This window comes from Myotis myotis, unplaced genomic scaffold (genome assembly GCF_014108235.1).
Source record: "Myotis myotis isolate mMyoMyo1 unplaced genomic scaffold, mMyoMyo1.p scaffold_m19_p_2, whole genome shotgun sequence".
Lineage (NCBI taxonomy): Eukaryota > Metazoa > Chordata > Mammalia > Chiroptera > Vespertilionidae > Myotis > Myotis myotis.
The window spans coordinates 16,850,259-16,875,325 of NW_023416324.1; the positions used below are offsets into that span (position 1 = coordinate 16,850,259).

Here is a 25,067-nt window from a genome sequence, read left to right on the forward strand (position 1 = left end):
CTGGGCACAGGACAAGACAATGCTAAGTGAGCTGTTTCTTCTACACAATGGTGAAAATACCAGGACCAGGGATACCGGCAACTAAGTGCAGACAGGCCCCAGCATAGACAGGCCTTTCCCTGTCCCTTCTTTGGGCTCAGGATGAGCACAACTTTCTCTAGGAATTCCAGAAGAGCAGGCTTTGCCAAAACCAGGATGCCTCTTCAGTTTGGGGTTCAGGAGAGAAGTCACCCTACCCAATTCTATGGCAGAGAAACTGAACTCAGTTTCTGCTAATGGTGTAGCCTTCCTTCGAGTACAGTAATGAAAACCCCATGGTTTTTTCTTAACCACAGAAATGAATAACATTGCTGCCACCTGCTGACTGGGAAGCTGCATCAGCCTTGCTGCTGCTCCTAACTCCCTCTTGGATTTCAAAGGCTGTAAGCCATGCATCCTGTGTCTTTCAATTATAACTTTTTTATTCTGGAAAAGCAAATGAAAGTCATATTCATATAAACACTGACATTACAAAGTACAGGGGAAGAGGAAGGGAGAAGGAAACAAAAACCTCTACCAATCCTGCTAATACTGTCTCACCAAACAAGACCATACTGCTTTGTCCCATATTCAATCACTTATATAATAAACCACAAATAAAATCTTCTCTGGAAGATAAATTGCTCCTCTTTGAGACGGCAGGGAAAAGGGGCCAAAGTGGGGGCAGGAGGCTTTATTCTTTTGGCAGATCCTCTCAGTCATTATAGATATTGCTGCACTGTTAATAAAAAATATATGCTTCTCTGTAAAGCATTAAAAAAAAAATCCAAAGATGAGATGGCTGAGGTCTCAGCTCAAGTATCTCCAAATACAATGTTGTCCATTCCCTGATCTTTCCATGTGTTATTTCTTGGTTGTTTTCCGGATCAATGCCATTCTCTAAAAGGAGAGAGAAATAAGCAAAGCACAGGTTAGAGTGAGGAACTTTCTGGGATGTCCGTGCGTGGCTAGCAGGCAGCACGACCTACAGCACAGCCTGGAGCCTGCGGGAACCACAGGCACAGGGTAGCTCATCAGCAAGCTCCACCTAACCTGCGTACCATGTGCAGGGCCCCAGAGATGTTCAGACAGGCCAGCGACCCATTCCATGCACCAAAGACACAGACTGCTCTAGGCTAGCAGGATGGCAAAAAGGCTAAAAGGTGACAGCTCCTGCCTTTTGGGGACTTAAGGGGAAAAGCCATCAAAGCAGGTGATTTCTAGGCCTCCCACCCACACCCAAGCTCTCCTCTGAAGATGGAGAAAATAGGAAGGGCCTTTGTTCCAAGCCCGCTGCCATTTCATACTTGCTGACCTGCAATGAAGGAAAGTGACACCAACAACTTCTACCACAACCCATCAGGGAAACAGTCAGATCACGGACTTCGAATTTTACTACTACCAGCCATGGCCAAATTACTGACTTGCTTGGCTCACTCTTTTTGACCAAGAGATTGTCCAAACGTTATATTTGTTGATAAATATATACATATATGGCTAAAAAGTGGATAATTTGGGAACAGAGACCAAAGGACCATCTGTTATCTGGAGGGACTCATTTCTGAACACTGTGGTCCTTCGATTCAGACTATTAACAGCTTCCTTGCAGGGCTTCCTCTGTGAGCTCCAGAAACATACCTGATCCAGAGATCCACTCTATGGAAAAGCAAGGGACAGAGGCTCCCAGTTATGCCTGTCAAGCTTAGATTAAGCTCACTTTCCTTTTAAAAAAATATATTTTTATTGATTTCAGAGAGGAAGAGAGAGGGAGATAGAAACATCAATGATGAGAATCATTGATCGGCTGCCTCCTGCATGCCCCCTACTGGGGATCAGGCCCACAACCTGGCATGTGCCCTTGACCAAATCGAACCCAGGACCCGTCAGTCCCCAGGCTGATGCTCTATCCACTGAGTCAAACTGGCCAGGGCAAGCTCACTTTTCAATTCCGAGTAGCCAGCTGCATTAAGACAGGAATGACAGCCTTGTCAAGGGAGGCCACCACTGCCACGAGACTGACCAATGACAGGGACAACTTGCTCCACAAGTGGTGTTAGGTTCTTAAACTGACTCCTCAGTTCCATGGTAAGAGAGGCAGAGAACAAAGGTTAAGCTAGGATGGAGATCAAAATACCTGGCAGAGCAGTCTGGGTGCTACCTCTCACCACAAGTACACGTATTTCTGCTTTCCTTAACCTGTCCTCAGTCACAGGACCATATGTATGTTCACATCACCATTAAGGAGATGGGCAGGTTCAAGTTCCATCCATGATGTTCCATCCATATTAAACAACCTACATTCAACAACGTTAAGCAATGCCCATCAGAGCTGAGAGACAAACCAGAGACACTCCCCCTCCACCCCAGTGTGGGAACAGCCAATCATCAAGGAAACATCTGACTGATCTCCCATGGAGCTCTGCTGCTGTGAGAGGGAGCGATAACTGCAGTGGTGGTAGCTGTGACCTGCAATGGTAGCTCAAGGGATCAGCTGTGGCTGCCCTGGGGCTCTGATGACTCCTCACCTGTTTGTGAGCCTCTGTGGTGCAAGCTTTTTTGTAGGGTCGGATTTCTTCAGAGCCAAATCCTGGGATCCACATATTCCACTGGCGCTCTGCAAGGAAGAGGCCAGCACAGAGATAAGGGGACTGGCAGGCAGGGTCAGGGTGCAGTGTGACCCTCAGACAAGGGTCGGGGGGACGAATCTCAGCAATCAGCTAAGCTGAGTAACAGTAACCCTGCAGAGGGATTCTACGGAATACAAATGGGGGAATCTCATGTCGTGCCTCAAGGTGTAATGGATACCATTTGATTTTCTTGCAAAGTAAATTGGTCAAAGCCAAGGGTGCTGAGTCCTAAGGTTTCCATGCAGAAAGGGAGTCATTTTTCAGTTGTCTTACTCCTATCAAATCTGCAACTGAGGTACGTCCTTGGCCAGGAATCAAACCGTGCCCTTTGGTCTGAGGGCTGTCCACTGAGAAAACCGGCCAGGGCTGTGTATAACTTTTGACTTCCCCAAAAGTTTACTAATAGTCTACTGTTGACCAAAAGCCTTACCGATAACATAACCAGTTAATAAACAAAATTTGGGTGTTACATGTATTGTGTACTGTATTCTTACAATTAAGTAAGCTAAAGAAAAGAAAATCTTAAGGAAGAAAAAATACATTTACAGTACTATAAATGTAAAAAAATAAAATGTTAGATGAGCATCTCCCAGAAAAACCCAAGCTCGAATTTAGTGTCTATTATGTAGAAAAGCAGAAAACAAATTTATATACACCTTATGATTATAATTTTCTTGGAAAAATGCCTAAATAAGCTAAAAACTGTAAGGGAAACACCTTTTTTTGAATGGTGGAGATATAATAGCTACATTTACTAATCTCTTACCTTGAGTCAGATCCTGTGCCTGTCATTTTACAAACCTAATTCATAATTCTCACAATTACCGTGTAAGGAGGATATTAGATCTCCACTTTACAAATGAGGAAATGGACTCTAAGAGAAATTAAGTAACAAAGATAAGGTGACGCAGGTAGGTAGTGGCAAACCCAATGCCTGGGAATACATGAATATCAGAGCCTGAAAGTCTGATCCTGGCACAGAGGTTCCTCCGACTACACTTTTCATGATGGTCCTGACAGAGGAATCATGGGGACACCTCAGGGAGAAATGAGACCATGTACCTAGGTGCAGCTGGACGTCCTTCACCTCCAGGGTGCTGGACTTGCGATGCCGAGCAAGCTGGCAGGCTGCTGTCACTACACTCTCGATAAAATCATCAGCAATCTGCAGCAGCATCTGGGGAAAAGTGGGAGAGAGTAACCATGTCATTGGCAGGTTAAGCTCTTGTTGCTGGGACAACTGTATCTGCCTGAACCACATATTCAGTCAGGCTCCCTTATCAGAGGGCCTATAATCAGCATTGGCCTAAGGTGAGAGGAAGAGAGGGGATGGCAACAGAAACACATTAACTTATTAACCAGGTGGAGTGCAACTCACACCTTTCTGAGGATGAGCTTTCTGCACTTTCTACCCAGCAGGCATCAACCAGCCCAATCCCTCACCCCCATATTATCTTCTGAATTAGGTGGGAAAACAAAAGTTAATTATTATTATCCCTCACTCACAGTCTCTTAAAGCATTTTTTTAAAAAATATATTTTATTGATTTTTTTTACAGAGAGGAAGGGAGAGGAAAAGAGAGCTAAAAACATTGGATGAGAGAGAAACATCAATCAGCTGCATCCTGCAACCAAGGTACATGCCCTCGACCGGAATCAAACCCGGGACCCTTCAGTCCGCAGGCCGACGCTCTATCCACTGAGCCAAACCAGTCAGGGCTCTTAAAGCATTTTTATTTCCATTATCTTATCTAGTCCTTATAATAATCCTGTGAGAAAAATGGGGCATGAATTTTACCCTGATTCTACAGCAGGGGATGCTAAGACTCAAGGAGACTATCTTGCTCATGGCTATGTAACTACTAAGCAGTGGTACCAGTATTCAACCTCAAGGTTCTGAGTCCAAATCCTGGGTTCTTTCTACTTCATTATATTAATCCTGGACTGTGTGATGAACAAAAGCAGAATTCTGAAGCTAAAAATCTACATGAAGAAATTGAAATTTTAAGTCAATGCCTTCTCATGGCTTCCTTTGCTGACCAAAAATTAAAATAAAATTACTATCACAGATGTAGACATTCCTTGTTCTGCCGGACCATTAATCCATTGTCATCTTTCCTATGGAACCAAATGGATACCATCTAAAGGAAATACTTATGATTAAACATGGCAGGTCAACTGCCAAAATGACCTCCTCTCCCTCCCTAAATCTATGAAAATAGTAGTAAAGAAAAAAGACATATAAATCCTCAATGGGAGAGAAAACCTAATGAAAAGAAATTCCAATAAACTTTTTTTTAAAATATATTTTATTGATTTTTTTACAGAGAAGGGAGAGGGATAGAGAGTTAAAAACATCAATGAGAGAGATCGATCACCTGCCTCCTGCACGCCCCCCAGTGGGGATGTGCCCACAACCAAGGTACATGCCCTTGACTGGAATCGAACCTGGGACCCTTGAGTCCGCAGGCCGACGCTCTATCCACTGAGCCAAACCGGTTCGGCCCAATAAACTTTTAAAGTAAATTTTTGCTATAGAGATAATAGAAGAAGAGGGAGAACTGAACTAGCATACAGATGTTACAACACAAGTGCCTCTAGAGAGGACACCAAGAAGAATTAAACTGATTTTCCCTTCACAATCCCTAAGAGATCCAGGATTTGGAAGTACCATTTATCATAGAAGACTGGGCTGAGGTATGGAACTACAAATTGGGGAATTGTTAATGTCAATACACAGAGCAGTCAATGACCCTTGCACTCCAAAAGCAGCCATACTTACCTGACTCAGAACACAGTAGCTTTATTCCCCATGGAAAATGAAGGGATGTGGCTCTGGATTAGAATACACCAGACATAGCAGAGCAAGGAGAGAGACACAGCCCCTTTCTCTTGTCTTGCTTCTAGAAGCTAGGGATAAACCCTCCAGATAGAAGTCTGGAGCATTTTTCTCTAGAGATACTAAACGACTCAGAAAAAAAGTTTACAGATACTGATACTTAGGAAACCCCCAATGAAAGGTCGATTTGTGGGCCAATTATTCTGAAGTGGAGCCAATGGTACCCTAGAGCCAGCTGAGAAGAGCTCATGAAAGTCAATTTTTGCATTTTTACCAATTTTGCATTCAGCAACAATATGTTGATAACTTAAAACAGGGCACAGTGGGAATGTCACACCCCAGAAATCCAAAAATGCTGAAAATCAGGGTCATTTTCTCCACAGATCTGGTTGTTAAACATTTACCAGCACATAACTGGACAAAGACTATTAGTAAGTTCTGATTCAAATCAGCTTTTTAATGGCTCATTATTTAAGAATGGAGAGCTAGGATTAGCAGACATTTGAAAAAAGTCTCTAACACAAAAAAGAAAATACAGGAAACAAACCAAAGAGGGGGAAAGGAACCCAGAGGAAACAGACAATGCAGGGAAAAGAAATGTCAAAAAATTAATTAATATCCTCAGAGAGAAAGATAAGAGAAGGTATTACGACCAAAAAATAAGAACAGAATGGCTTAGGAAAAGAAAAAGAAAAAAATCAGTGAACAAGAAGAAGCAACTTGTGGAAACTAAAATTTTTATATTTAAAAATGTTAAAAGTATTAGAAGATAAACTAAGGAAAATCTCCCCAGCAAGCAGAACTTAAAATTACAAAGAAATGAAAAATAGGAGTAAAAAGACCAAAAACCCAAGAGGATCAATGCAGAAGATCCAATATGCCACCAATTATCATCCCAGAAAGAAACAAAAATAGAGAAGAAAGTATCAAAAACTAATATAAGAAAATGAACTGCTCATACACTGTTGATGGGAATGTAAAAGGGTGAAGCACTCTGGAAAAACAGTCAGATAGTCCTTAAAGGAACAGAATTACCATATGAATCAGCAATTCTACCTCTATATACCCAAGAGAATTGAAAACATGTTCACACAAAAATTTGTACAGAAACTTTTTAAAAGGAGGAAAAAAACAAAAAAGGTTGCACATGAATGTTCATGACAAACTTTATTCATAATAGCCCAAAAGTGGACACAACCCAAATGTCCATCAATTGATGAATGGATAAACAAAAGGTGATATATATATACACACACACTAGAAGCCCGTTGCAGGAGGATTCCTGCAAGAATAGGGCTTCCTGGGGCCGATTGCGCTGCCAAGCCCCTCCGCCCAGGGCCGCAGACAGGAGTCCCACCCACTCAGGGCTGCACACGAGGGTCCCGGCTGGGGGCGGGGCTTAGGTGGCCCATTCGCGCTGCCAAGCCCCTCCACCCAGGGCTGCAGACAGGCGTCCTGCCCACCCAGGGCTGCACACGGGGGTCCCGGCTGGGGGCGGGGTTTAGGCGGCACAGGGGGCTCAGATGACAGCTCGCACTGTCCTGCCCTGCCTGCAGTATGCAAATTAGCCGCCATATTTGTTAGCAGTTAATTTGCATATCACACTGTTTAGCCCATGGGAGGCGTAGCGAAGGTACGGTCAATTACCATGTTTGTCTATTATTAGATTAGATATATAAAAGCCTAAGTGACCGGCTGACCAGCCAGTAGCTATGATGAGCACTGACCACCAGGGGGCAGACGCTCAATGCAAGAGCTAGCAAGCTGTGGTGACTTGGCAGCTATGGTTCTCGGGTGACGCACCCAGAACCAAAGAGGAGGGAGCCCAATTCCGGGGTGCGTCACCCGAGAACTGCCCTCTTGTAATCCAGGACCCCTCGGGGAATGTTGGAGAGCTGGTTTTGCCCTGATCCTCACAGGCCAGGTGGAGGGACCCCACTGGTGTATGAACCTGTGCACCGGGCCTCTAATATCCATATAATGGAATATTTATTCAGCCATAATAAGAAATGAAGTAATAATGCCCTCTACAACATGGACGAACTTTAGACTCATTATGCTAAGTGAAAGAAGGCAGTCACAAAAGAACAAATATTATGATTCCATATATTTGAAATATCCAGAATAGGCGAATCTACAAAGATAGAAAATATATTGGTAGTTGGTTGCCTAGGGCTGTGGGGGCTGAGGAAAAATGGGAAATAACTGCTAATGGGTATGGGTTTCTTTTAGGGATGATGAAAATGTTCCAAAATTGATTGTGTTGACAGTTGCACAACTCTGAATATAGTAAAACCCACTTAACTATATATTTCAAATGGGTGAATTTTATGGTACAGGAATTATATCTCAATAAAGGTGCTGTTCCAAAAAGCCACACATATACAAAAAAGGCAAATATTTTCCCTCTGGTTAAAACAAACAATGGAGCCCTAACCAGTTTGGCTCAGTGGATAGAGCGTTCGCCTATGGACTCAAGGGTCCTAGGTTCGAGTCTGGTCAAGGGCATGTACCTTGGTTGCGGACACATCCCCAGTAGGGGGTATGCAGGAGGCAGCTGATTGATGTTTCTAACTCTCTATCCCTCACCCTTCCTCTCTGTAGAAAAATCAATAAAATATATTTTTTAAAAAATTAAATAAAACAAACAATGGAGTTATACTGTTTTTATAACCCGCATTTTCTTTCTCTATCATTACATATTACTCAGCAAAGGCAAAACAAAAACATCAAAAAAAAAAATACACAAAATCATCCCAGCATTAAGGCACAGAAGTTTCTAGAGTAAAAGAAGCCTCCAAAAACAGCACAACAAATGAAAAAAAGAGATATACTAAAATTCATATAAAAATTCAGAATAGATGCCGAAACCGGTTTGGCTCAGTAGATAGAGCGTCAGCCTGCAGACTGAGAGGTCCCGGGTTCGATTCCGGTTGGGGGCATGTGCCTGGGTTGCAGGCATATCCCCAGTGGGAGATGTGCGGGAGGCAGCTGATCGATGATTCTCTCTCATCGATGTTTCTAACTCTCTATCTCTCTCCCTTCCTCTCTGTAAAAAATCAATAAAATATATATATAAAAAAAAAATTCAGAATAGGAAAAAGACTGTAAAATTATCATCTACCACAACAGGAAGTCAATCCTATCTAATAAAAGAGAAACACGGTAATTGGCGTACAACCGCTACCTTTCCCATTGGCTAATCAGCGAGATATGCAAATTAACTGCCAGCCAAGATGGCCGCCGGCAGCCAGGCAGCTTGAAACTAACATGAGGCTTGCTTGCTTCAGTGACGGAGGACTCCAACGTTCCCCGCCAGCCTTGCCGGCCTCTGAGCTTGCAGTTTAAGAAACATTGTAACAAATATAGAAGCTAAACAAAATCCCAGAAACCTGCTTTCAGCGAGCCCGGGATCTCAGAGCTGGAGTTGATACAGAGTTTCGATTATAGAACTGAAACAAACCAGATACCTTCTTTCAGCAGCAGAGGCCTCAGAGCTGGAGCCAGAGCTAAAGCTGGCCCAGAATAAAAAGAAAAAAAAGAAAAAAAGGAGCAGTTGGGAGCTTCAGTCGGCCTGAAATCAGCCCTCATCCCCTCACCCAGACTGGCCAGGCACCCCAGTGGGGACCCCCACCCTGAAGGGTGTGTGACCAGCTGCAAACAGCCATCATCCCCTCACCCAGGCTGGCCAGCCACCCCAGTGGGGACCCCCACCCTGATCCAGGACACCCTTCAGGGCAAACCAGCTGGCCCCCACATGTGCACCAGGCCTCTATCCTATATAGTAAAAGGGTAATATGCCTCCCAGCACCGGGATCAGCGTGACAGCGGGCAGCGCCCAAACCCCCTGATCGCCCTGCGGCTCTGTGTGTGACAGGGTGCGGCGCCTCAACCCCCTGAACGGCCCTGCTCTGTGTGTGACAGGGTGCGACACCCCAACCCCTTCACCCCACGGGTCCTGCTCTGTGTGTGACGGGGTAGAGCCATAACCTCCCCATTGGCCCTGCCCTGAGTGTGAGAGTGGCGGCGCCCCAACCCCCTGATCGGCCCTGCTCTGTGGGTGATAGAGGGCGGCGCCCCAACCCCCTGGTCCGCCCTGCCCTGAGTGTGACAGGGGGCGGTGCCCCAACTTCCCTATCGGCCCTACTCTGTGAGTGACAGGGGGAGCTCCTCAACCCCCTGATCGGCCCTGCTCTGTGCATAACAGGGGGGAGCTCCCCAACCCCCTGATTGACCCTGCTCTGTGCGTGACAGGGTACAGAGCCCCAACCCCGATGGGCCCTGCTCTGTGCATGACAGGGGGTGGCGCCGCAACCTCCCCATCGACCCTGCCTTGAGTGTGACAGGGGGCGGTGCCCCAACCCCCCAATCGGCCCTACCCTGAGCATGACTGAGGGTGGCATCGCAACCTCCCAATCTGCCCTGCTCTGTGCATGACAGGGGAAGGCGCCCCAACTCCCCAATCGGCCCTGCTCTGAGCCTGAGCAGGGGCTGCACCTAGGGATTGGGCCTGCCCTCTGCCAACTGGGAGCAGGCCTAAGCCAGCAGGTCGTTATCTCACGAAGGGTCCCAGACTGCGAGAGGGCACAGGCCGGGCTGAGGGACCCCTCCTCCCCCCCAAGTGCACAAATTTTTGTGCACCGGGCCTCTAGTAGACTATTATAAAATTAATGAATCAGCCCTGGCTGATGTGGCTCAGTTAATTGGGCATCATCCCATGGACCACGAAAGAAAGGTTGCCAGTTTGAGTCCTAATCAGGGAACATGCATGGGTTGCAGGCTTGATTCTTGGTGGAGGGCGTGCAGGAGGCAGCCAATCAATGTTTCACTTTCACATTGATGTTTTTTTCTCTCTTTCTCTCTCTCTCTCTCTCTCAAAATCAATTGAAAAATCTTTTAAGCCTGGTCAGAGTGGCTCAGTTTGTTGAGCATCATCCCATGAACTGAGGGGTCCCTGGTTTGATTCCTGGTCAGAGCATATGCCCGGGCTGTGGGCCTGATAACTAGTAGGGGGTGTGCAGGCTCTCTCTCTCCCTCTCCCTTCCTCTCTCTCTAAAAGATTAATTAAAAATATTTTTTTAAATCTTAAAAAAATTAATGAATCAAAGAGTATATGTTTAAGTATATTACTTAGAAATACGGGGAATAATCTAGGAACAACTAAAACTATTGTGATTGCCCCTAAGAAGCAGACTATGTCCTTTTTGACAGGCAAAAGTAGCAGCAGCTGTTAAGTATAAAGTGTCTTGTATAATTATTCCATGGGACCCTCATAATAACCACGTAGATAAACACAGGAGGAAGCTAAGTCTTAGAAAGCTTAAGTAATTTATCCACAGCTACAAAGCTGTTAACTGGCAGAGCCAAGATGCAAATTCAGATTTGCTTCTAAAGTCTGTGCTCTTCACCATAGAAACTATATTATATACTAGCTCTCAGGGACATACCCTCTGTGGTACCCAGCCCCTTCTTACCTCCTCTACATCTTCATCCAATTGTTCATTAGGATCCACTTCTCTTACTAAGTCTTGTAATTTCTTCTTGGTCAACACCTAAAGTTAATTAGGAGAAGAGTTTTCAGCCAAGTATCAAGGAAACAAACAAAAGGACTCATGCTCTGATGCAGAAAGGTTGTAAATTTGTTGGTTTTAGTTTTCTGCTTTCCAAAGAGTTAACAGTCTGGCCTATCTGGTGACATTGCTGTAAGATTACACTCTCAAGACAGAAGTAGCCTCCGCCCTAGCCAGTTTGGCTCAGTGGATAGAGTGCTGGCCTGCAGACCAAAGGGTCCCAGGTTCCATCTGGTCAAGGGTACGTACCTTGGTTGCAGGCTCCTCCCCAGCCTGGGCCCTTGTCGGGGGCAACCAATTGATGTGTTTCTCTCACATCGATGTTTCTCTCTCTTTTCCTCTCTCTTCCACTCTCTCTAAAAGATTAATGGAGAAATATCCTCAGGTGAGGATTAACATCAACAAAAAGACAGAAGTAGCCTAGGGAAAGGCAGAAAGAGCAGTTTGGAAGAGAGGCCAACATCTGTCAATTTATTGCAGTCTCATCTCTCTTTCTCACTGTACCTCGCTTTCCCTCTACAGTAAATAATTTGCCATTTTCTGACCACCACAAATTGTACAGTGCCTCTGCTGCTTTGGACATGCTCTTCCACCCTTCTTCCTACCTGCTTGGTTCACGGTACCTCCTTTATTTTATTTTACTTATTTTTATTTAAATATATTTTTATTGATTTCAGAGAGGAAGAGAGAAAGTGAGAGAAACATCAATGATGAGAGAGAATCGTTGATCGGCTGCTTCCTGCGCACCCCACACTGGGGATCGAGCCCATAACGCAGGCATGTGCCCTGACCAGGAACTGAACCACGACCTCCTGGTTCATAGGTCAATGCTCAACCACTTAGCCACACCGGCTGGGTCAATATAGAACTTCAGGAGTCCAAGGAGGGAAAAGACCTTTTTCAGTGAGAGGAAGAGGCAGCATCTGAGATGGACATCTCTCAAAGTATTACTGGTTCAAAAAGAAAAGACTACAGAGAGCAAAAAGTAAGAGGATACCTGATTGTTTTCAGGGCTGAGACGCCCTCCAGACCCAGGCGTGCCTGGTATCTTTACTACTGTAGTGCTATTGGCCATGGAGCCTTGTGGAGGGGTGCTGGCTGGTTCTGGTTTTATGGATGAGAAATTGGACAGGTTGATGAGGGCTGAGGGGCCAAACTGGTTCATAATCTGCCGAGCTTTGGACTTCAGCTCATAGAGCTTATCGAGATCCTGTTTCTTCCTGGAGGTATGAGGACCAAGACCAATCAACTGTGGAAGGCAAACACAAAGATTAGCTCCAGAGGACCTGTAATAGAGGATGAGTTTTGAAAGTAAAATTATATGAGGTCTACCAGACTTTGAAAGGTCTTCAGTATATCAGGAATAGTGACTATTTGATACCTTCACATTAAAAATGGAGGGAATGAAGAATATTCATTGCTCTCACCTGATATTTAGAAACCATCTCTTCTCCAAAAGCTAAATAGTCCACAAAATTGAAATAAGAAAGTATATGAAACAAGGAATCTTATGTGCAAAAATAAACTAGAATGAGCAAGACATTTTTGAAGACTTTGTAAAAATAGAATACATGGTTAAGTACTACATGCATTATTTTTGAGCATCAAATAATGTTAACTTCAAATAAATCATGGCACAGTCACATACTTAAAACCCAATCACAAAACTTCAGAAAACAGATTAGTTCATTTTGGCATTTCAAAACATGCTTAACTCTATGTCAGAGCTATACCTAGTAAACACAATTTTTAGCAATTGTGAAAATCTTTTTTGTCATCAAGAGCAAACTTTCTCTGAGTGTTAGCAATCTTTAAGTACATGCAGAGTCCCTAGCCTGGAGCAGCTGGGACGCCTAAATTTTAGAGCCAGGCGGTTGAATCTGTGACATCAGCTGTTGTGTCACCAAGATCAGAAGCACATTCACCATGTTCCTTTCACAGTGGCTTCAAAGAACTTACTTACAGCTATCTGAGTGTCTAGATCTTTAATTACATCAGCAACAGCTGTGAGCCCGGTGAAATGAGAGGCAGCCATTTTCAAAAGCTACCTGTAAATGAACAACTAACATCAAGCACCACCCTTGCCACAGAGCCATTTCAGTCCCACGGCCTGGCACATCTTCATCAATTAGGAGCCAGGCAAACTGTATGCAGAGAAACATCTCCTTATCCCTTCTAGGCACCAAGAAAAACATCTCCATCTCTTTCATATACAACTTTTTAAATTAATTAATGATTATAATAACATAGACTCTCTTCCTATAAAATGAATGCTCTATTGTTAGGAATAAACTAGCAGGATATGAAATACCATAATTAGCCAAAATTGTGGAATTTTAACCTGCAGAAATCATGGCAATGGTTTCAGAACTTGGTAATGCTTAGAAACCTGAATGAATATTTTCATCTGTTCTACCATTGCCCCTATTGCTGAGTTCTTCCCCAACACACTTTTTTGATATGACACCTTCCCCTGGCTTACCCTTAATAAAAGCAACTAACTGCACTGGTTAAATGATCAAGAGAAACTTGTTGGCCAAGAGCCGGCTGAGGGGGGCAGCAGAGCATCAGTATCACTGACAGTCCATGACTTCTCCCTTGCCCATAAATGCTACCACTGGAAGAATCATGCAGGAAAAGATTGTTAACATAGTAATACAGTAGTTCCCCCACCGCCCCCTTATCCAAGGTTTCACTTTCTAGTTCCTGTCAACCACAGTCTGAAAATATTAAGTGGAAAGTTCCAGAAATAAGCAATTCGTACTTTTAAATTACCTGCCCTTCTGCATAGTGTGATGAAGTCTTGTGCAGCCCCACTCAATTGTGCCTAGGTTGTGAATTATCACCTTGTCCAGCATATCCACACTGTGTATGCTACCTGCACTTACTCACTTGGTAGTCATCTGGGTTATAAGATCAACTATTATAGTATCACAGTGCTTATGTTCAAGTTATCCTGTAGTAGCCTAATGCTATTTCAGTGCTTACGTCATTCATCTCACTTCATGTCATTCACCTCACTTCATCTCATCACATATGCATTGTATCATCACCCACCTCATCTCACACCATCACAAGAAGAAAATAAGTACAGTACAATAAGATATTTTGAGAGAGTGACCACATTCACTTAACTTTTATTATAATTGTCCTATTTATTAGTTATTGTTTTTAATGTTTTATTGTGCCTAATTTATAAATTATAATTTAGCATAGGAAAGTATGTATAGAAAATACCATTGTGCCGAACCGGTTTGGCTCAGCGGATAGAGCGTCGGCCTGTGGACTCAAGGGTCCCGGGTTCGATTCCGGTCAAGGGCATGTACCTTGATTGTGGGCACATCCCCAGTGGGGGGTGTGCAGGAGGCAACTGATCGATTTCTCTCATTGATGTTTCTAACTCTCTGTCCCTCTCCCCTCTTCTCTGTAAAAAATCAATAAAATATATTAAAAAAAATACCATTGTATGTATAGGGTTTGGTTCTTTCTGCTACAGACTGGGAGAAAATAATTACAAACAAATAATTCATTTCCAAATAGAATGTATAAAGAACTCTCAAAACTCAACAGTGTAACAAAAAGGTAATTTGATTAGAAAATGGACAAAAGACATAACCAGACATTTCACCAAAGAGGATATATAGATGACAAATAAGTACATGAAAAGATGTTCAACATCATTGGTCATTAAGGAAAGGCAAGTTAAAACTAAAATGAAGTTGCAGGTTCAATCCCTGGTTGGGGCACAAATAGAAGGCAACTGATCAATGTTTCTCTCACACTCTCCCTTCCTCTCTCTCTAAAATAAAAACCAAAAACCAAAACTACTTTGCAGTTTCTTAAAAATCTAAGAAGGTACTCTTGGAGTAGCCTAAATATACCTGAAGACTAAATGTAATGTGGTATCCTGGGTGGAATCCTGGGATAGAGACAGGACATTAGAGGTAAAATGAAATTTGAATAAATTATAGACTTTACTTAATTACAACAAATGTACCATGCTAATGTAAGATGCTAATGATGTAGGTATAAGGTACTATTTTTGCAATTTTTCTAAAACTTTTCTAAGACATAGTTTATTTAAAAAAAATTACTAAGTCACAAAACAACAGTGATGCATCTTAACATATTTAAGTGGGGAAAAATGCCAGTCTCAAAAGAAAAAATACTGCCCTAACCGGTTTGGCTCAGTGGATAGAGCATCGGCCTGTGGACTCAAGGGTCCCAGGTTCGATTCCGGTCAAGGGCATGTACCTTGGTTGCGGACACATACCCAGTGGGGAGTGTGCAGGAGGTAGCTGATCGATGTTTCTCCCTCATCGATGTTTCTAACTCTCTATCCCTCTCCCTTTCTCTCTGTAAAAAAACAATAAAATATATTTAAAAAAGAAAAGAAAAAATACTGCATGATTCCATTTGTATGAAATTCTATGTATAATAATAAAAATGTAATATGCTAATTAGACCAGGCAGCCTTCCGGATAACCTTCCAGATGAAGCTGGGCCTTCGAGGGAAGCCCGGGTCCCAGGTGCCTGAGGGAAGCCAGTGCCAGCAGCCGGGGAAGGAAGGCTTTTTCTTGCATGAATTTCATGCATTGGGCCTCTAGTTACTGATAAAACTAATCTCTACTGATAGACAGGGCAGGGACTGACTGAAGAGGGGCATGAGGGAAGTTTCTAAGGTGATATAAAAGTTCTATATCTTGAGTGGGGTGACACTTACATAGCTGCATACATTTATCGAAATTCATAGAACCATAAATTTACAATGCCTACATTTTATAATATGCAAATTATACCTTAATAAAGTTTATTTTTAGCCCTAGCTGGTTTGGCTCAATGGATAGAGCGTTGGCCTGTGGACTGAAGAGTCCCAGGTTTGATTCTGGCCAAGGGCACATGCCTGGGTTGCAGGTTCAATCCCCCATAGGGGACCTGCTGGAGGCAGCCAATCAATGATTCTCATCATTGATGTTTCTTTATCTCTCCCCTTCTCCCTGAAATCAATAAAGAAATATATATTTTTTTAAAAAGTTTATTTTTAAAAAACTAAACATGCAACTACCATATGACTAAGCAACTGCAATCCTAGGCACTTGTCCTAGAGAAGTGAAAACTTATGTTCACACAAAAACTTGTATATGAATGTTCCTAGTAGCTTTATTTGTAATAGCCAAAAACTGAAATCAGCTCACATGTCTCTCAACAGGCAAATGGTTAAACCAACTGTGGTACATCATGCCATAGAATATTACTTAGCAATAAAAAGAATCAAATTAGCCAGGCTGGGGTGGCTCAGTGGTTGAATGTCTTCCTATGAACCAGGAGGTCATGGCTAGATTCCCAGTCAGGACACATGCCTGGGTTGCTGTGGGCTTGATCTCCAAAAGGGGGCGTGCAGGAGGCAGCTGATCAATGATTCTCTATCCTCATTGATGCTTCTAACTCTATTTCCCTCTCCCTTCCTCTCTGAAATCAATAAAAATATATTTAAAAAAAAAAAGAACTAAACTACTATTTATGTACACAGCTTGGATAAACCTCCAGAGAATTACGCAGAGCAAAAACCAATCAAAAAAGACTACAAATTGTTTGTTTCCATTTATATAGAACATTTTTGAAATGACAAAATTTTAGAAAGAGGACAGATTAGTGAGGTTGTCAGAGGCAGGATGAGAGGGAAGTGGGAATGGTTATAAAAGGGCAATATCAGAGACCCTTGTTGTAATGGAATTGCTCAGTATCTTGACTGTAGTGATGAATAAATGACGAATGATTAAATTGTATGAGATAATGCACATATACACACAAACAAAAGTGTATAACTGAAACTGGGGAAATCTGAGTAAAATTGGTAGGTTGTATCAATGTCAATATCCGGTTGTCATATTACGTAACAGTTTTGCAAAATGTTACCATTGGGGAAAACTGGGCAAAGTGTACAAGGGATCTCTCTGAATTATTTCTTGCAACTGCATATAAATCTAAAATTACCTCACTTTTTAAAAATTAGAAAAAAATATTCTCGAGAGTATCTACCAGATACCTCAGAGTTTTAAGATAGCCAAAAACTCAGGAGCCATAAAATAAATTACTGATATGTTCAATTACATAAAAATCTAAATGTCTAGCCCAGCTGGCCTGGCTCAGTGGTTGAGCGTAGAACTATGAACCAGGAGGTCATGGTTCAAATCCCAGTCGGGCAGGTGCCTGGGTTGCAGGCTCGGTCCCTAGTGGGAGGCATGCAGGAGGAAGGCGATCAATGATTCTCTGTCATCATTGAAGTTTCTATCTCTCTTTCCCTCTCCCTTCTCTGAAATCAATAAAAATATATTTAAAAAATGAGCCCAAGCCGGTTTGGCTCAGTGAATGGAGCATCAGCCTGCGGACTAAAGGGTCTCAGGTTCGATTCTGGTCAGGGGCACATGCCCAGGTTGCACGCTCAATCCCCAGTAGGGGATATGCAAGAGGCAACCGATCAATGATTCTCTCTCATCATTGATGTTTCAATCTCTCTCTCCCTCTCCCTTCCTCTCTGAAATCAATTAAAAAACAAAAAACTATAATAAGAACTTAAAAAATAAATGAGAGGACACTCATGAAATTATCTCCAATAAACATTGTTCAATGAGAATGCAAGGTATAGAATAGTGAGAATAATTTGCTATCATTTACTAAAACATACAGACACACAATTGTAAATTCATAAATTATTCCTGGAAAGATACATAAGAACGGATAAAAGTGGTTGCTTGGGGAGGTGGAGGAATGGTAATATCTGGGTGGCCTATGGGACCAAAGTGGGAGAAGACTTACTTTTCATGGTATACCCTAAATTCTGCACTATGTGCATATATGTTACCTATGAGAAAGATTCAAAAAAAACTATTATTTGGTTTATTTCCTCTGAAGAAACAGGTAATACTGACACTCTGGAAAAGACAAAGCTATATGGATGGAGAGCAGATCAGTTGTTGCCAGGGGTTTGGGTGGGAGGTTTATCTACAAAGGAGCAGCATGAGGGAAATTTTGGGGGTGGTGGAATTGAGAAGTAACCAGAGTGCTATGGTACCAAAGGGAGAATTTTGTGGTACATAAATTTAAAAAACAAAGTATCACAACCTGATCAGAATGATCAATGGCTCCCCAAATGATCTGTTTACTGACAATTTTCATCAAGTCCAATGTGGATGAGGTTGACCAAGTATAATGGAATGAAGTGACCAATAATAATCTGAATTCCATTATGTAATGTACCATGGTTGCCTCTGGGCTACTCAAATTTGTAACTCTCACGTCCTTAAAATGCCAAGAGATAGGGATGTACTGCTGTGTAAAAACAGGCATTAACTCTGGGAAAGTTTGAGAGAACCATTATTATAGTAAACCCATACTAGCACCTATTATGTGGAAATCACATGCTATGGGATTCACAAAGTCCAGAAAGTCCATGCCCCAGTAATCTACTTTGAAAAGCAGTTAATAATTTTATCAAAACAAGATTCTATGGCTGCGAGTAACCCATCACATTTAAACTGTTGTTAATCGACTGAGGATCGAAAGCCCTATTTTTGCTTTTAGCAACTTTTTTCCTTAAACAGAAATCCAATTGCAATGCTATTATTCTAATAAAAGGATCTGATTTTTCAGAAGGTAGGAAACCAGTGTTGACTTTGCAGTAGTCACAAGACCTGGCCTTCTCATGGGGGGGGGGGGGGAAAAGACCTAGCCTTCTCTCTGCATCTGTTCCATTAATAGAATTTTTTTTAAAATGAAGAAAATAGGAGAATAGAAGGCCAAATTGGGTTTAACACCCTTTTACCTTTGAACTGTTTAGAAAGTTATTATTTAAACAAAATACGGAGACAAGGGGACTATCAGCTGGATTGCATAAAAGCCCTATCACTGTGGTGCATGACTTGACTTAATGACTGGGTTTTCTACTTGGTTGTTTATTTCCTCACTGGCTTCTAGATGTAACCAAAAGAGCTCAGATTTCCCAGCCTAAATGAACCAAAAGGAATCAATTAATTGCAGTCTGTGAGACGGGAGAGCAAGAGAAATATAGGTTTTCCCTCACCAGTTTTTGGACTAGTTTGATCCTATTTAGGTGGTTTTGACTTAATACAAAGGCAGTACAGTACAGTGGTCAAGGGCATGGACTCTGATGACTGTGTCTGGGTTCAAGTACCAATTCTGACACATACTAACCTTACATCCTTGAGCAATTTACCTAATCTCTTTCTGCTTCAATTTCCTCATCTCTAGAGTGGAATTAATCATAAAGTATACCTTATGGGATTGTTGTGAGAATTCACTAAATTTATGTATCTAAAGCAGTTAAAGTGTGTGGTACAAAGAACATGTTTTAAACATGTTTGCTAATATATGCTCTCAGCTTCTAAATGTTAGTTATAAAGATCAGAGTATTAAAACTAAAAGGCATCTTATAACTATTTTATGACTATAGACATTAGAAAAAGGAAGTGGATTGAAATAAATCAGTAGTGGCAAATGGTTACAAGACTTATAGGAGGTGCTACCATACTACTTCTGCCACTGAGTTGAGCTCCCTGTGACCAGAGTTTCTACAGGCAAATTCTAAAGTCCATTCTAGCTCTAACAATTAGTGTGTAAGATTTTAAATTAAGCTCATATGTACGGAGTTCAAAGTTTGTCTTCTGCCTCCAACACATCTGTTTCACTGTACAGACTGTAAGTACTGTTGATATGTCGCCTCCAAAGTATTTTGGGGCTTTCCACAAAGACCTCTGGTCAAAAGTAATATGTTCCATGTTCATATCTGCACTAACACAATGATTTTCTGATCAGGTACTTTGAAATCCTATTATAATAACTCAATCAATACTAGAGCCACCAGTGAGTGAAATAAGTACATTTTTTAAATGCAGATGAGGATATTAATTCAGTAATAAATTATCATTAAACCATTAAGTACCTTGAAATGGTGGCATGGGCATGCTTATTAATCTTACTAGAGGCCCCGTGCACGAAATTCATGCAGGAGGGTGGGGGGTCCCTCAGCTTGGCCTGTACCCTCTGGTAGTCCGGGAGCCCTCAGGGAGCGAGCCTAAGCTGTCAGTCGGACATTCTTAGCGCTGCCCCCACCGCCACTGCACTCAGCCAGCAGTGAGCCTGGCTTCTGGCTGAGCAGCGCTCCCCCTGTGGAAGTGCACTGACCACCAGGGGGCAGCTCCTGCGTTGAGCGTCTGCACCCTGGTGGCCAGTGCATATCATAGTGACTGGTCGTTCTGCTGTTCAGTCCCTTTGCATATTATTAGCCTTTTATTATTATTAATCTTATAATCTGGTATAAGTTTTGATCACTGACATACAGTATAGGCGCTTGCAAATAGCACAGGCTAACTCATTGGGAAAAAAATAGTTTCAACTAAGTTAGCCCAATTTCCCCAATCATCTAGCTCATGTTACAATTGTAAAGTTAACCCGGTTTAAGCCCTTGTTTCAAATTGGCCTTTGTTGGCCTGCCAAAAAGTTCTATTCGGGTCCTGTTTTTCTACCTTGAATATCTATGCTTCTTTAAAAGCCCACAAATTTAAAAAGGAAAAAAAGATAAAAATAATACAAATTAAAACACAGGGATTTCAATCTTAAATACCACACTACATAAGTACCCTAATAAGTTATAGTACTGGATGCTGAGTCTTAAGGAGGAAGGGTGCTTTCGTTCGATGAAATGCTTTGTACAACTATTCCTTCTATTTTGCTGATGGGCAAACTCAGACATGAAGAGGAATCCACTTAGAAAAGTAGAAAAAATTTTTAGTCAAACACATAACTGGGTTTGACTGGGGCTGGACCACTGAGTCCTCGTGATTTCAGGCAAGGTACTTAACCTCTCTGAACCAATTTCCTTCTCGGTACAATGGGACAAACAGTATCTTACGTGTGGGGCTGTAAGTGGTAATTAAATGGCATAATCCTTGAAGGTGCTTTTATGATGGTGCCTGGTTAGCCTGAGCAGGTTTCAGTCCAAGACACTGTTGAAGAAGAGACGAGAGACTGGTCCAAGTCTCCCCGCCAACCTTCCCTAAAAGCAGCCATCTCCGGCGAGTGCTTATGCTAAAAATACAGGGTGCCGCTTGTGGATCTGCAACTTCCTAAATGGCTTTCTACATATTTTGGGGGGAGGGATGAGCTTCATTTAAAGGTGTCTGCACTGGTAGTGACATTCACTGTATCAATGTCAACACAGTAACAAGACTACAAATAAAGTAGTAAGAATCCGGGAAAATTCCCCCTGAGGGTCTGAAGTCAGGGCGGATTCCAGAAGCATGTTTTCTAGGGATATTAGCCAAGCATCTCCTCTCTGCTATGCACAGTGGGGTGCTGCTCCAACATCGTGACCTACTCAAAACTGCTCCGCTGTGATCCTCAGCCCTCTTTACATGTCAAATGGGAATTTTTTTTTTTTTTTTAAAGATGACCTTTTCGGCCCTTCCTTCCATCTCTGAGGTCTCGGTTGAGTGGAATGGAATTTAAAGCACTTGTCAAGTATAGCACCGAGTTCAAACTGCTTCAACTTCACATCGGACTTTCGCAAGAATGATGCAGAGAACGAAGATGCTTGCATGCGGGCTTCCTAGATTAAGTATCTGATACGAGAAAAGCCTGGCAAAAGCCAAGGAGGCAGAGCGAAGGCGTCGTCTTCCCACCAACACATCCTTCACCGCTCTGGGTTCAGAGAACCTGAGGGGCGGGGAATGGATGCCTACATCTCCTCCAAACTCTCCCCTTTCCCCGGAGAGGCTGTTCCTATGGCCAGGGCCCCCGAGCCTCTCCGCTTTCACAAGTTCGGGTCCTCACAGTTGCGTTCCCTCCGCTACTTCGGAGCCTCCAAGCCCCGATCCTGCATCCGGGGAAGCCCGTCTTCCCTGACCGCTCCTGTTCCTCCCAAACCCAAATGTTCTCTTACTTTTTCCGCCCCTCAACGACCTAAGTCTTCGCTGCTCTGCTGCTGAGTCCTCGGGCGCATGGGTCTTCCCTGTCCCGCTTCTGCCTCGCAGGAGTCCAAGTCCTCCCAGCTCCGCTTTTACCTCAGGAGCCCGGGTCCGCACGCCCGGCTCCGCTCCGACCCCTCTCCTCTGAGGAGCGCGGGTCCTCACAATCCTGTCCCTCTGAGACCGCTTTCCCTCAGGTGCCGGAGAACTCGCATCTGCCCCCGGTTCCCTAAGTCCCGCCTGGAGCCCGGGTCCCTACAGCCGCCTCTTCTCCGGTCCCCGATCCCTTCAGTCCCGTCCCAAGAGCCTGATTCCTCACAGTCCCGTCTCCGCCACAATCTGCCTCTTCAGACACTGACCCACTGTGGGTCCGGGTGCTGACTCCCTCCTCCCGCTCTTCTTCCTCCACTGCCAGGGCCCAAGACTCACAGGCAGCAGGTCTATCTCCCCATGATATGCGGAGACTGCCCCAGTGAAGCGATCGTCTCGGCAGCCGGTCCGACTGCTCGGCCCTCCCCAGTACTTCCGGCACCGCTCCCCGCCTCCAACCCGGAAACGCGCGGCTCTTCCGGCCGGCGGGCGCGCGCCTGAGCTGCGCAGGCGCAGACAGGCCTGGGACACGTGGTCGCGGTGCGGGGCCGTGGATGAGTCCCGCCGCCTCGGCTTCTTCCCGGTGGTGGTGGCTGGCAGCCTGGGCAGGCTCAGCGCCTTCCGGAAGCGTTAGGGACCCTGCCCTAGTTGTTTCTAGCCGACTCCGCCTGTCGTATATATCGCTCCCTCTTATGGGTGAGAGGTCGCCATTTTTGGATGGTGCCTTTGTAGTGATAGCAGGACCCGTAGGGATCCTGTTGGACCCCGTGTGCGTGTGGCGGGGGGGAGGGGGTGGGGAAGAACCTAAGGACCAGAGACACAGTGTGTGTCTGTGAATTGGCAATTAATAATAATAATAATTGAGCGCCGTCAGGACTTTGCCAAGCCCTTCACCTCTGGTACATCTTTTTTTTTTTTTTTTTTAAATATATTTTATTGATTTTTCACAGAGAGGAAGGGAGAGAGATAGAAAGTTAGAAACATCGATGAGAGAGAAACATCGATCAGCTGCCTCCTGCACATCTCCCACTGGGGATGTGCCCGCAACCCAGGTACATGCCCTTGACTGGAATCGAACCTGGGACCTTTCAGTCCGCAGGCCGACGCTCTATCCACTGAGCCAAACCGGTTTCGGCCTTTTTTTAATATATAATTAAGAAAGCTTTAAAAAACATATTTATTGATTTCAGAGAGGAAAGGAGAGGGAGAGATAGAAACATCAATGATGAAAGAGAATCATGGATGGCCACCCCCCAAGGCGCTGGCCCGGCAGGTGCCCCACAAGAATCCCACCGTGACCTCCTGGTTCAGAGGCTGAGGCTCAACCACCGAGCCACACGGGCTCCGGGTAAATCTTTTAACGGTTTAAAGGAAACCTGTGAGGTGAGTGGAGGTGGAAGAGGGGATAGGGGGGATAAATGGTAATGGAAAATAAAATAAGGAGTATAGGAAACCTGTGAGAGATAAAGCAAGGTCCTAGTGAATAAGTTTTGAGTCTCTGTTTGAACTCAGAATTCTCCAAACCCTGTCCTCTAACCATTAAACCGATTCTTTCCGTTAGTTCATCGGTCAAACGCTTGGTGAGAAATGCTGCGTTTAGCAGATGCTGGACTTGTAAACAAGACCTGGTTCCAGCCTGAGTCCCTGTGGAGCCCAGGTCCCCACACTAAGATGGTGAAACATAAAGGAATGTAAAAAGGGCCGTGACAGCCCAGACCAAGTGACTGTAACTGCCAGCAGGAATGGAGAAGAGCTGCCTTCCAGCCGGATGAGTACAGTAACCTGCCTTCTAGTCTTTATATTTTCCCGTCCTCGTCCCACCAAATTTCCAATCCACCCTAATACTGCCACAATCCAAATTTACGGAATCTTCACCATTAGGATCCAAGCCATCTTCCTAGTCTTACTTCCCTGCCATTGCTGTCTTCATGCTAATAGTCTAGCTGCTGCACAGGGGTCGGCAAACTCACTAGTCAACAGAGCCAAATATCAACAGTACAACGATTGAAATTTCTTTTGAGAGCCAAATTTTTTAAACTTAAACTATATAGGTAGGTACATTGTTAACTTAATTAGGGTACGCCTAAGGCTTAGGAAGAGCCACACTCAAGGGGCCAAAGAGCCGCATGTGGCTCACGAGCCGCAGTTTGCTGATCACTGGCTAGCATACCATTTTTTTTATTTTTGCGCTCCTGTCCATCTTTTTGAGACCTGGTTTAAAAGTACATTCATTCAACAGATTGTTTATTGTGCACCCAGCTTTTTGCTAGGTGCTGGGTGTAAGTAAATAAGACAGACAATATCCTTATCCTTAGAGATTTTACAATCTGAAGTGGGGAAACATTACTAGCAAGTACACAGAAATGTAAAATGAGAGAACACCAGAATAAACTAGATTTATCTAGCTGGGTGATGCCATGAGCTACAAAACAGCTTACTCAAGGACCAAGTTGGCTGGGGATTAATGGATGATGGGGAGAGGCAGGCAATGAGGTTAGACAGGCAGGCAACAGGGTCAGCTTAGGCAGGACCTTGCAGGCTATAGTGGGGACGTAGGATTTTATTTATTGTGCAATGGGAAGGCATTGGAGGGTTGAGCAGAGGTCAAAAGAATTTTTTTTTTGGAGATGACTGTTGGATTCCCCAGCAGACACAGTGGACAGTTCCTGTATCTAGGCTTCCACCAGTTTCTACACAGTCTGCTTCCTATTATAGCGTAAGCTGTTCACATGACTCTCTCCTGCAGCTTCTACTTTGTAGAGGTCAGGGACCTCCACGTATTATTATACTATATATATTTTTTAATATATTTTATTGATTTTTTACAGAGAGAAAGGGAGAGAGATAGTCAGAAACATCAATGAGAGAGAAACACCAATCAGCTGCCTCCTGCACACCTCCTACTGGGAATGTGCCCGCAACCAAGGTACATGCCCTTAACC

The 25,067-nt window shown here is 43.7% G+C and overlaps 1 protein-coding gene across 7 annotated transcripts; it reads right to left on the reverse strand.

Moving 5' to 3' along the window:
• Positions 1–439: 439 nt before the first annotated feature.
• TAF12 (TATA-box binding protein associated factor 12) lies at positions 440–22,577 on the reverse strand. 7 transcript variants are annotated; one of them, XM_036351138.1, is made up of 7 exons: positions 22,465–22,569; positions 13,017–13,101; positions 12,051–12,302; positions 10,958–11,035; positions 3,708–3,822; positions 2,544–2,632; positions 440–918 (listed from the first exon to the last, which is right to left on the reverse strand). In XM_036351138.1, exons 2-7 carry the CDS (start codon positions 13,086–13,088, stop codon positions 883–885), a joined length of 642 nt encoding a protein of 213 aa, XP_036207031.1. In that variant the 5' UTR covers positions 13,089–13,101; positions 22,465–22,569; the 3' UTR covers positions 440–882. The 7 variants fall into 7 exon arrangements, with proteins under 7 accessions (XP_036207031.1, XP_036207034.1, XP_036207035.1 ...); XM_036351141.1 differs by lacking the exon at positions 13,017–13,101 and having other exon boundaries at positions 22,465–22,577; XM_036351142.1 differs by lacking the exon at positions 13,017–13,101 and having other exon boundaries at positions 22,395–22,545.
• Between the last annotated feature and the right edge of the window lie 2,490 nt (positions 22,578–25,067).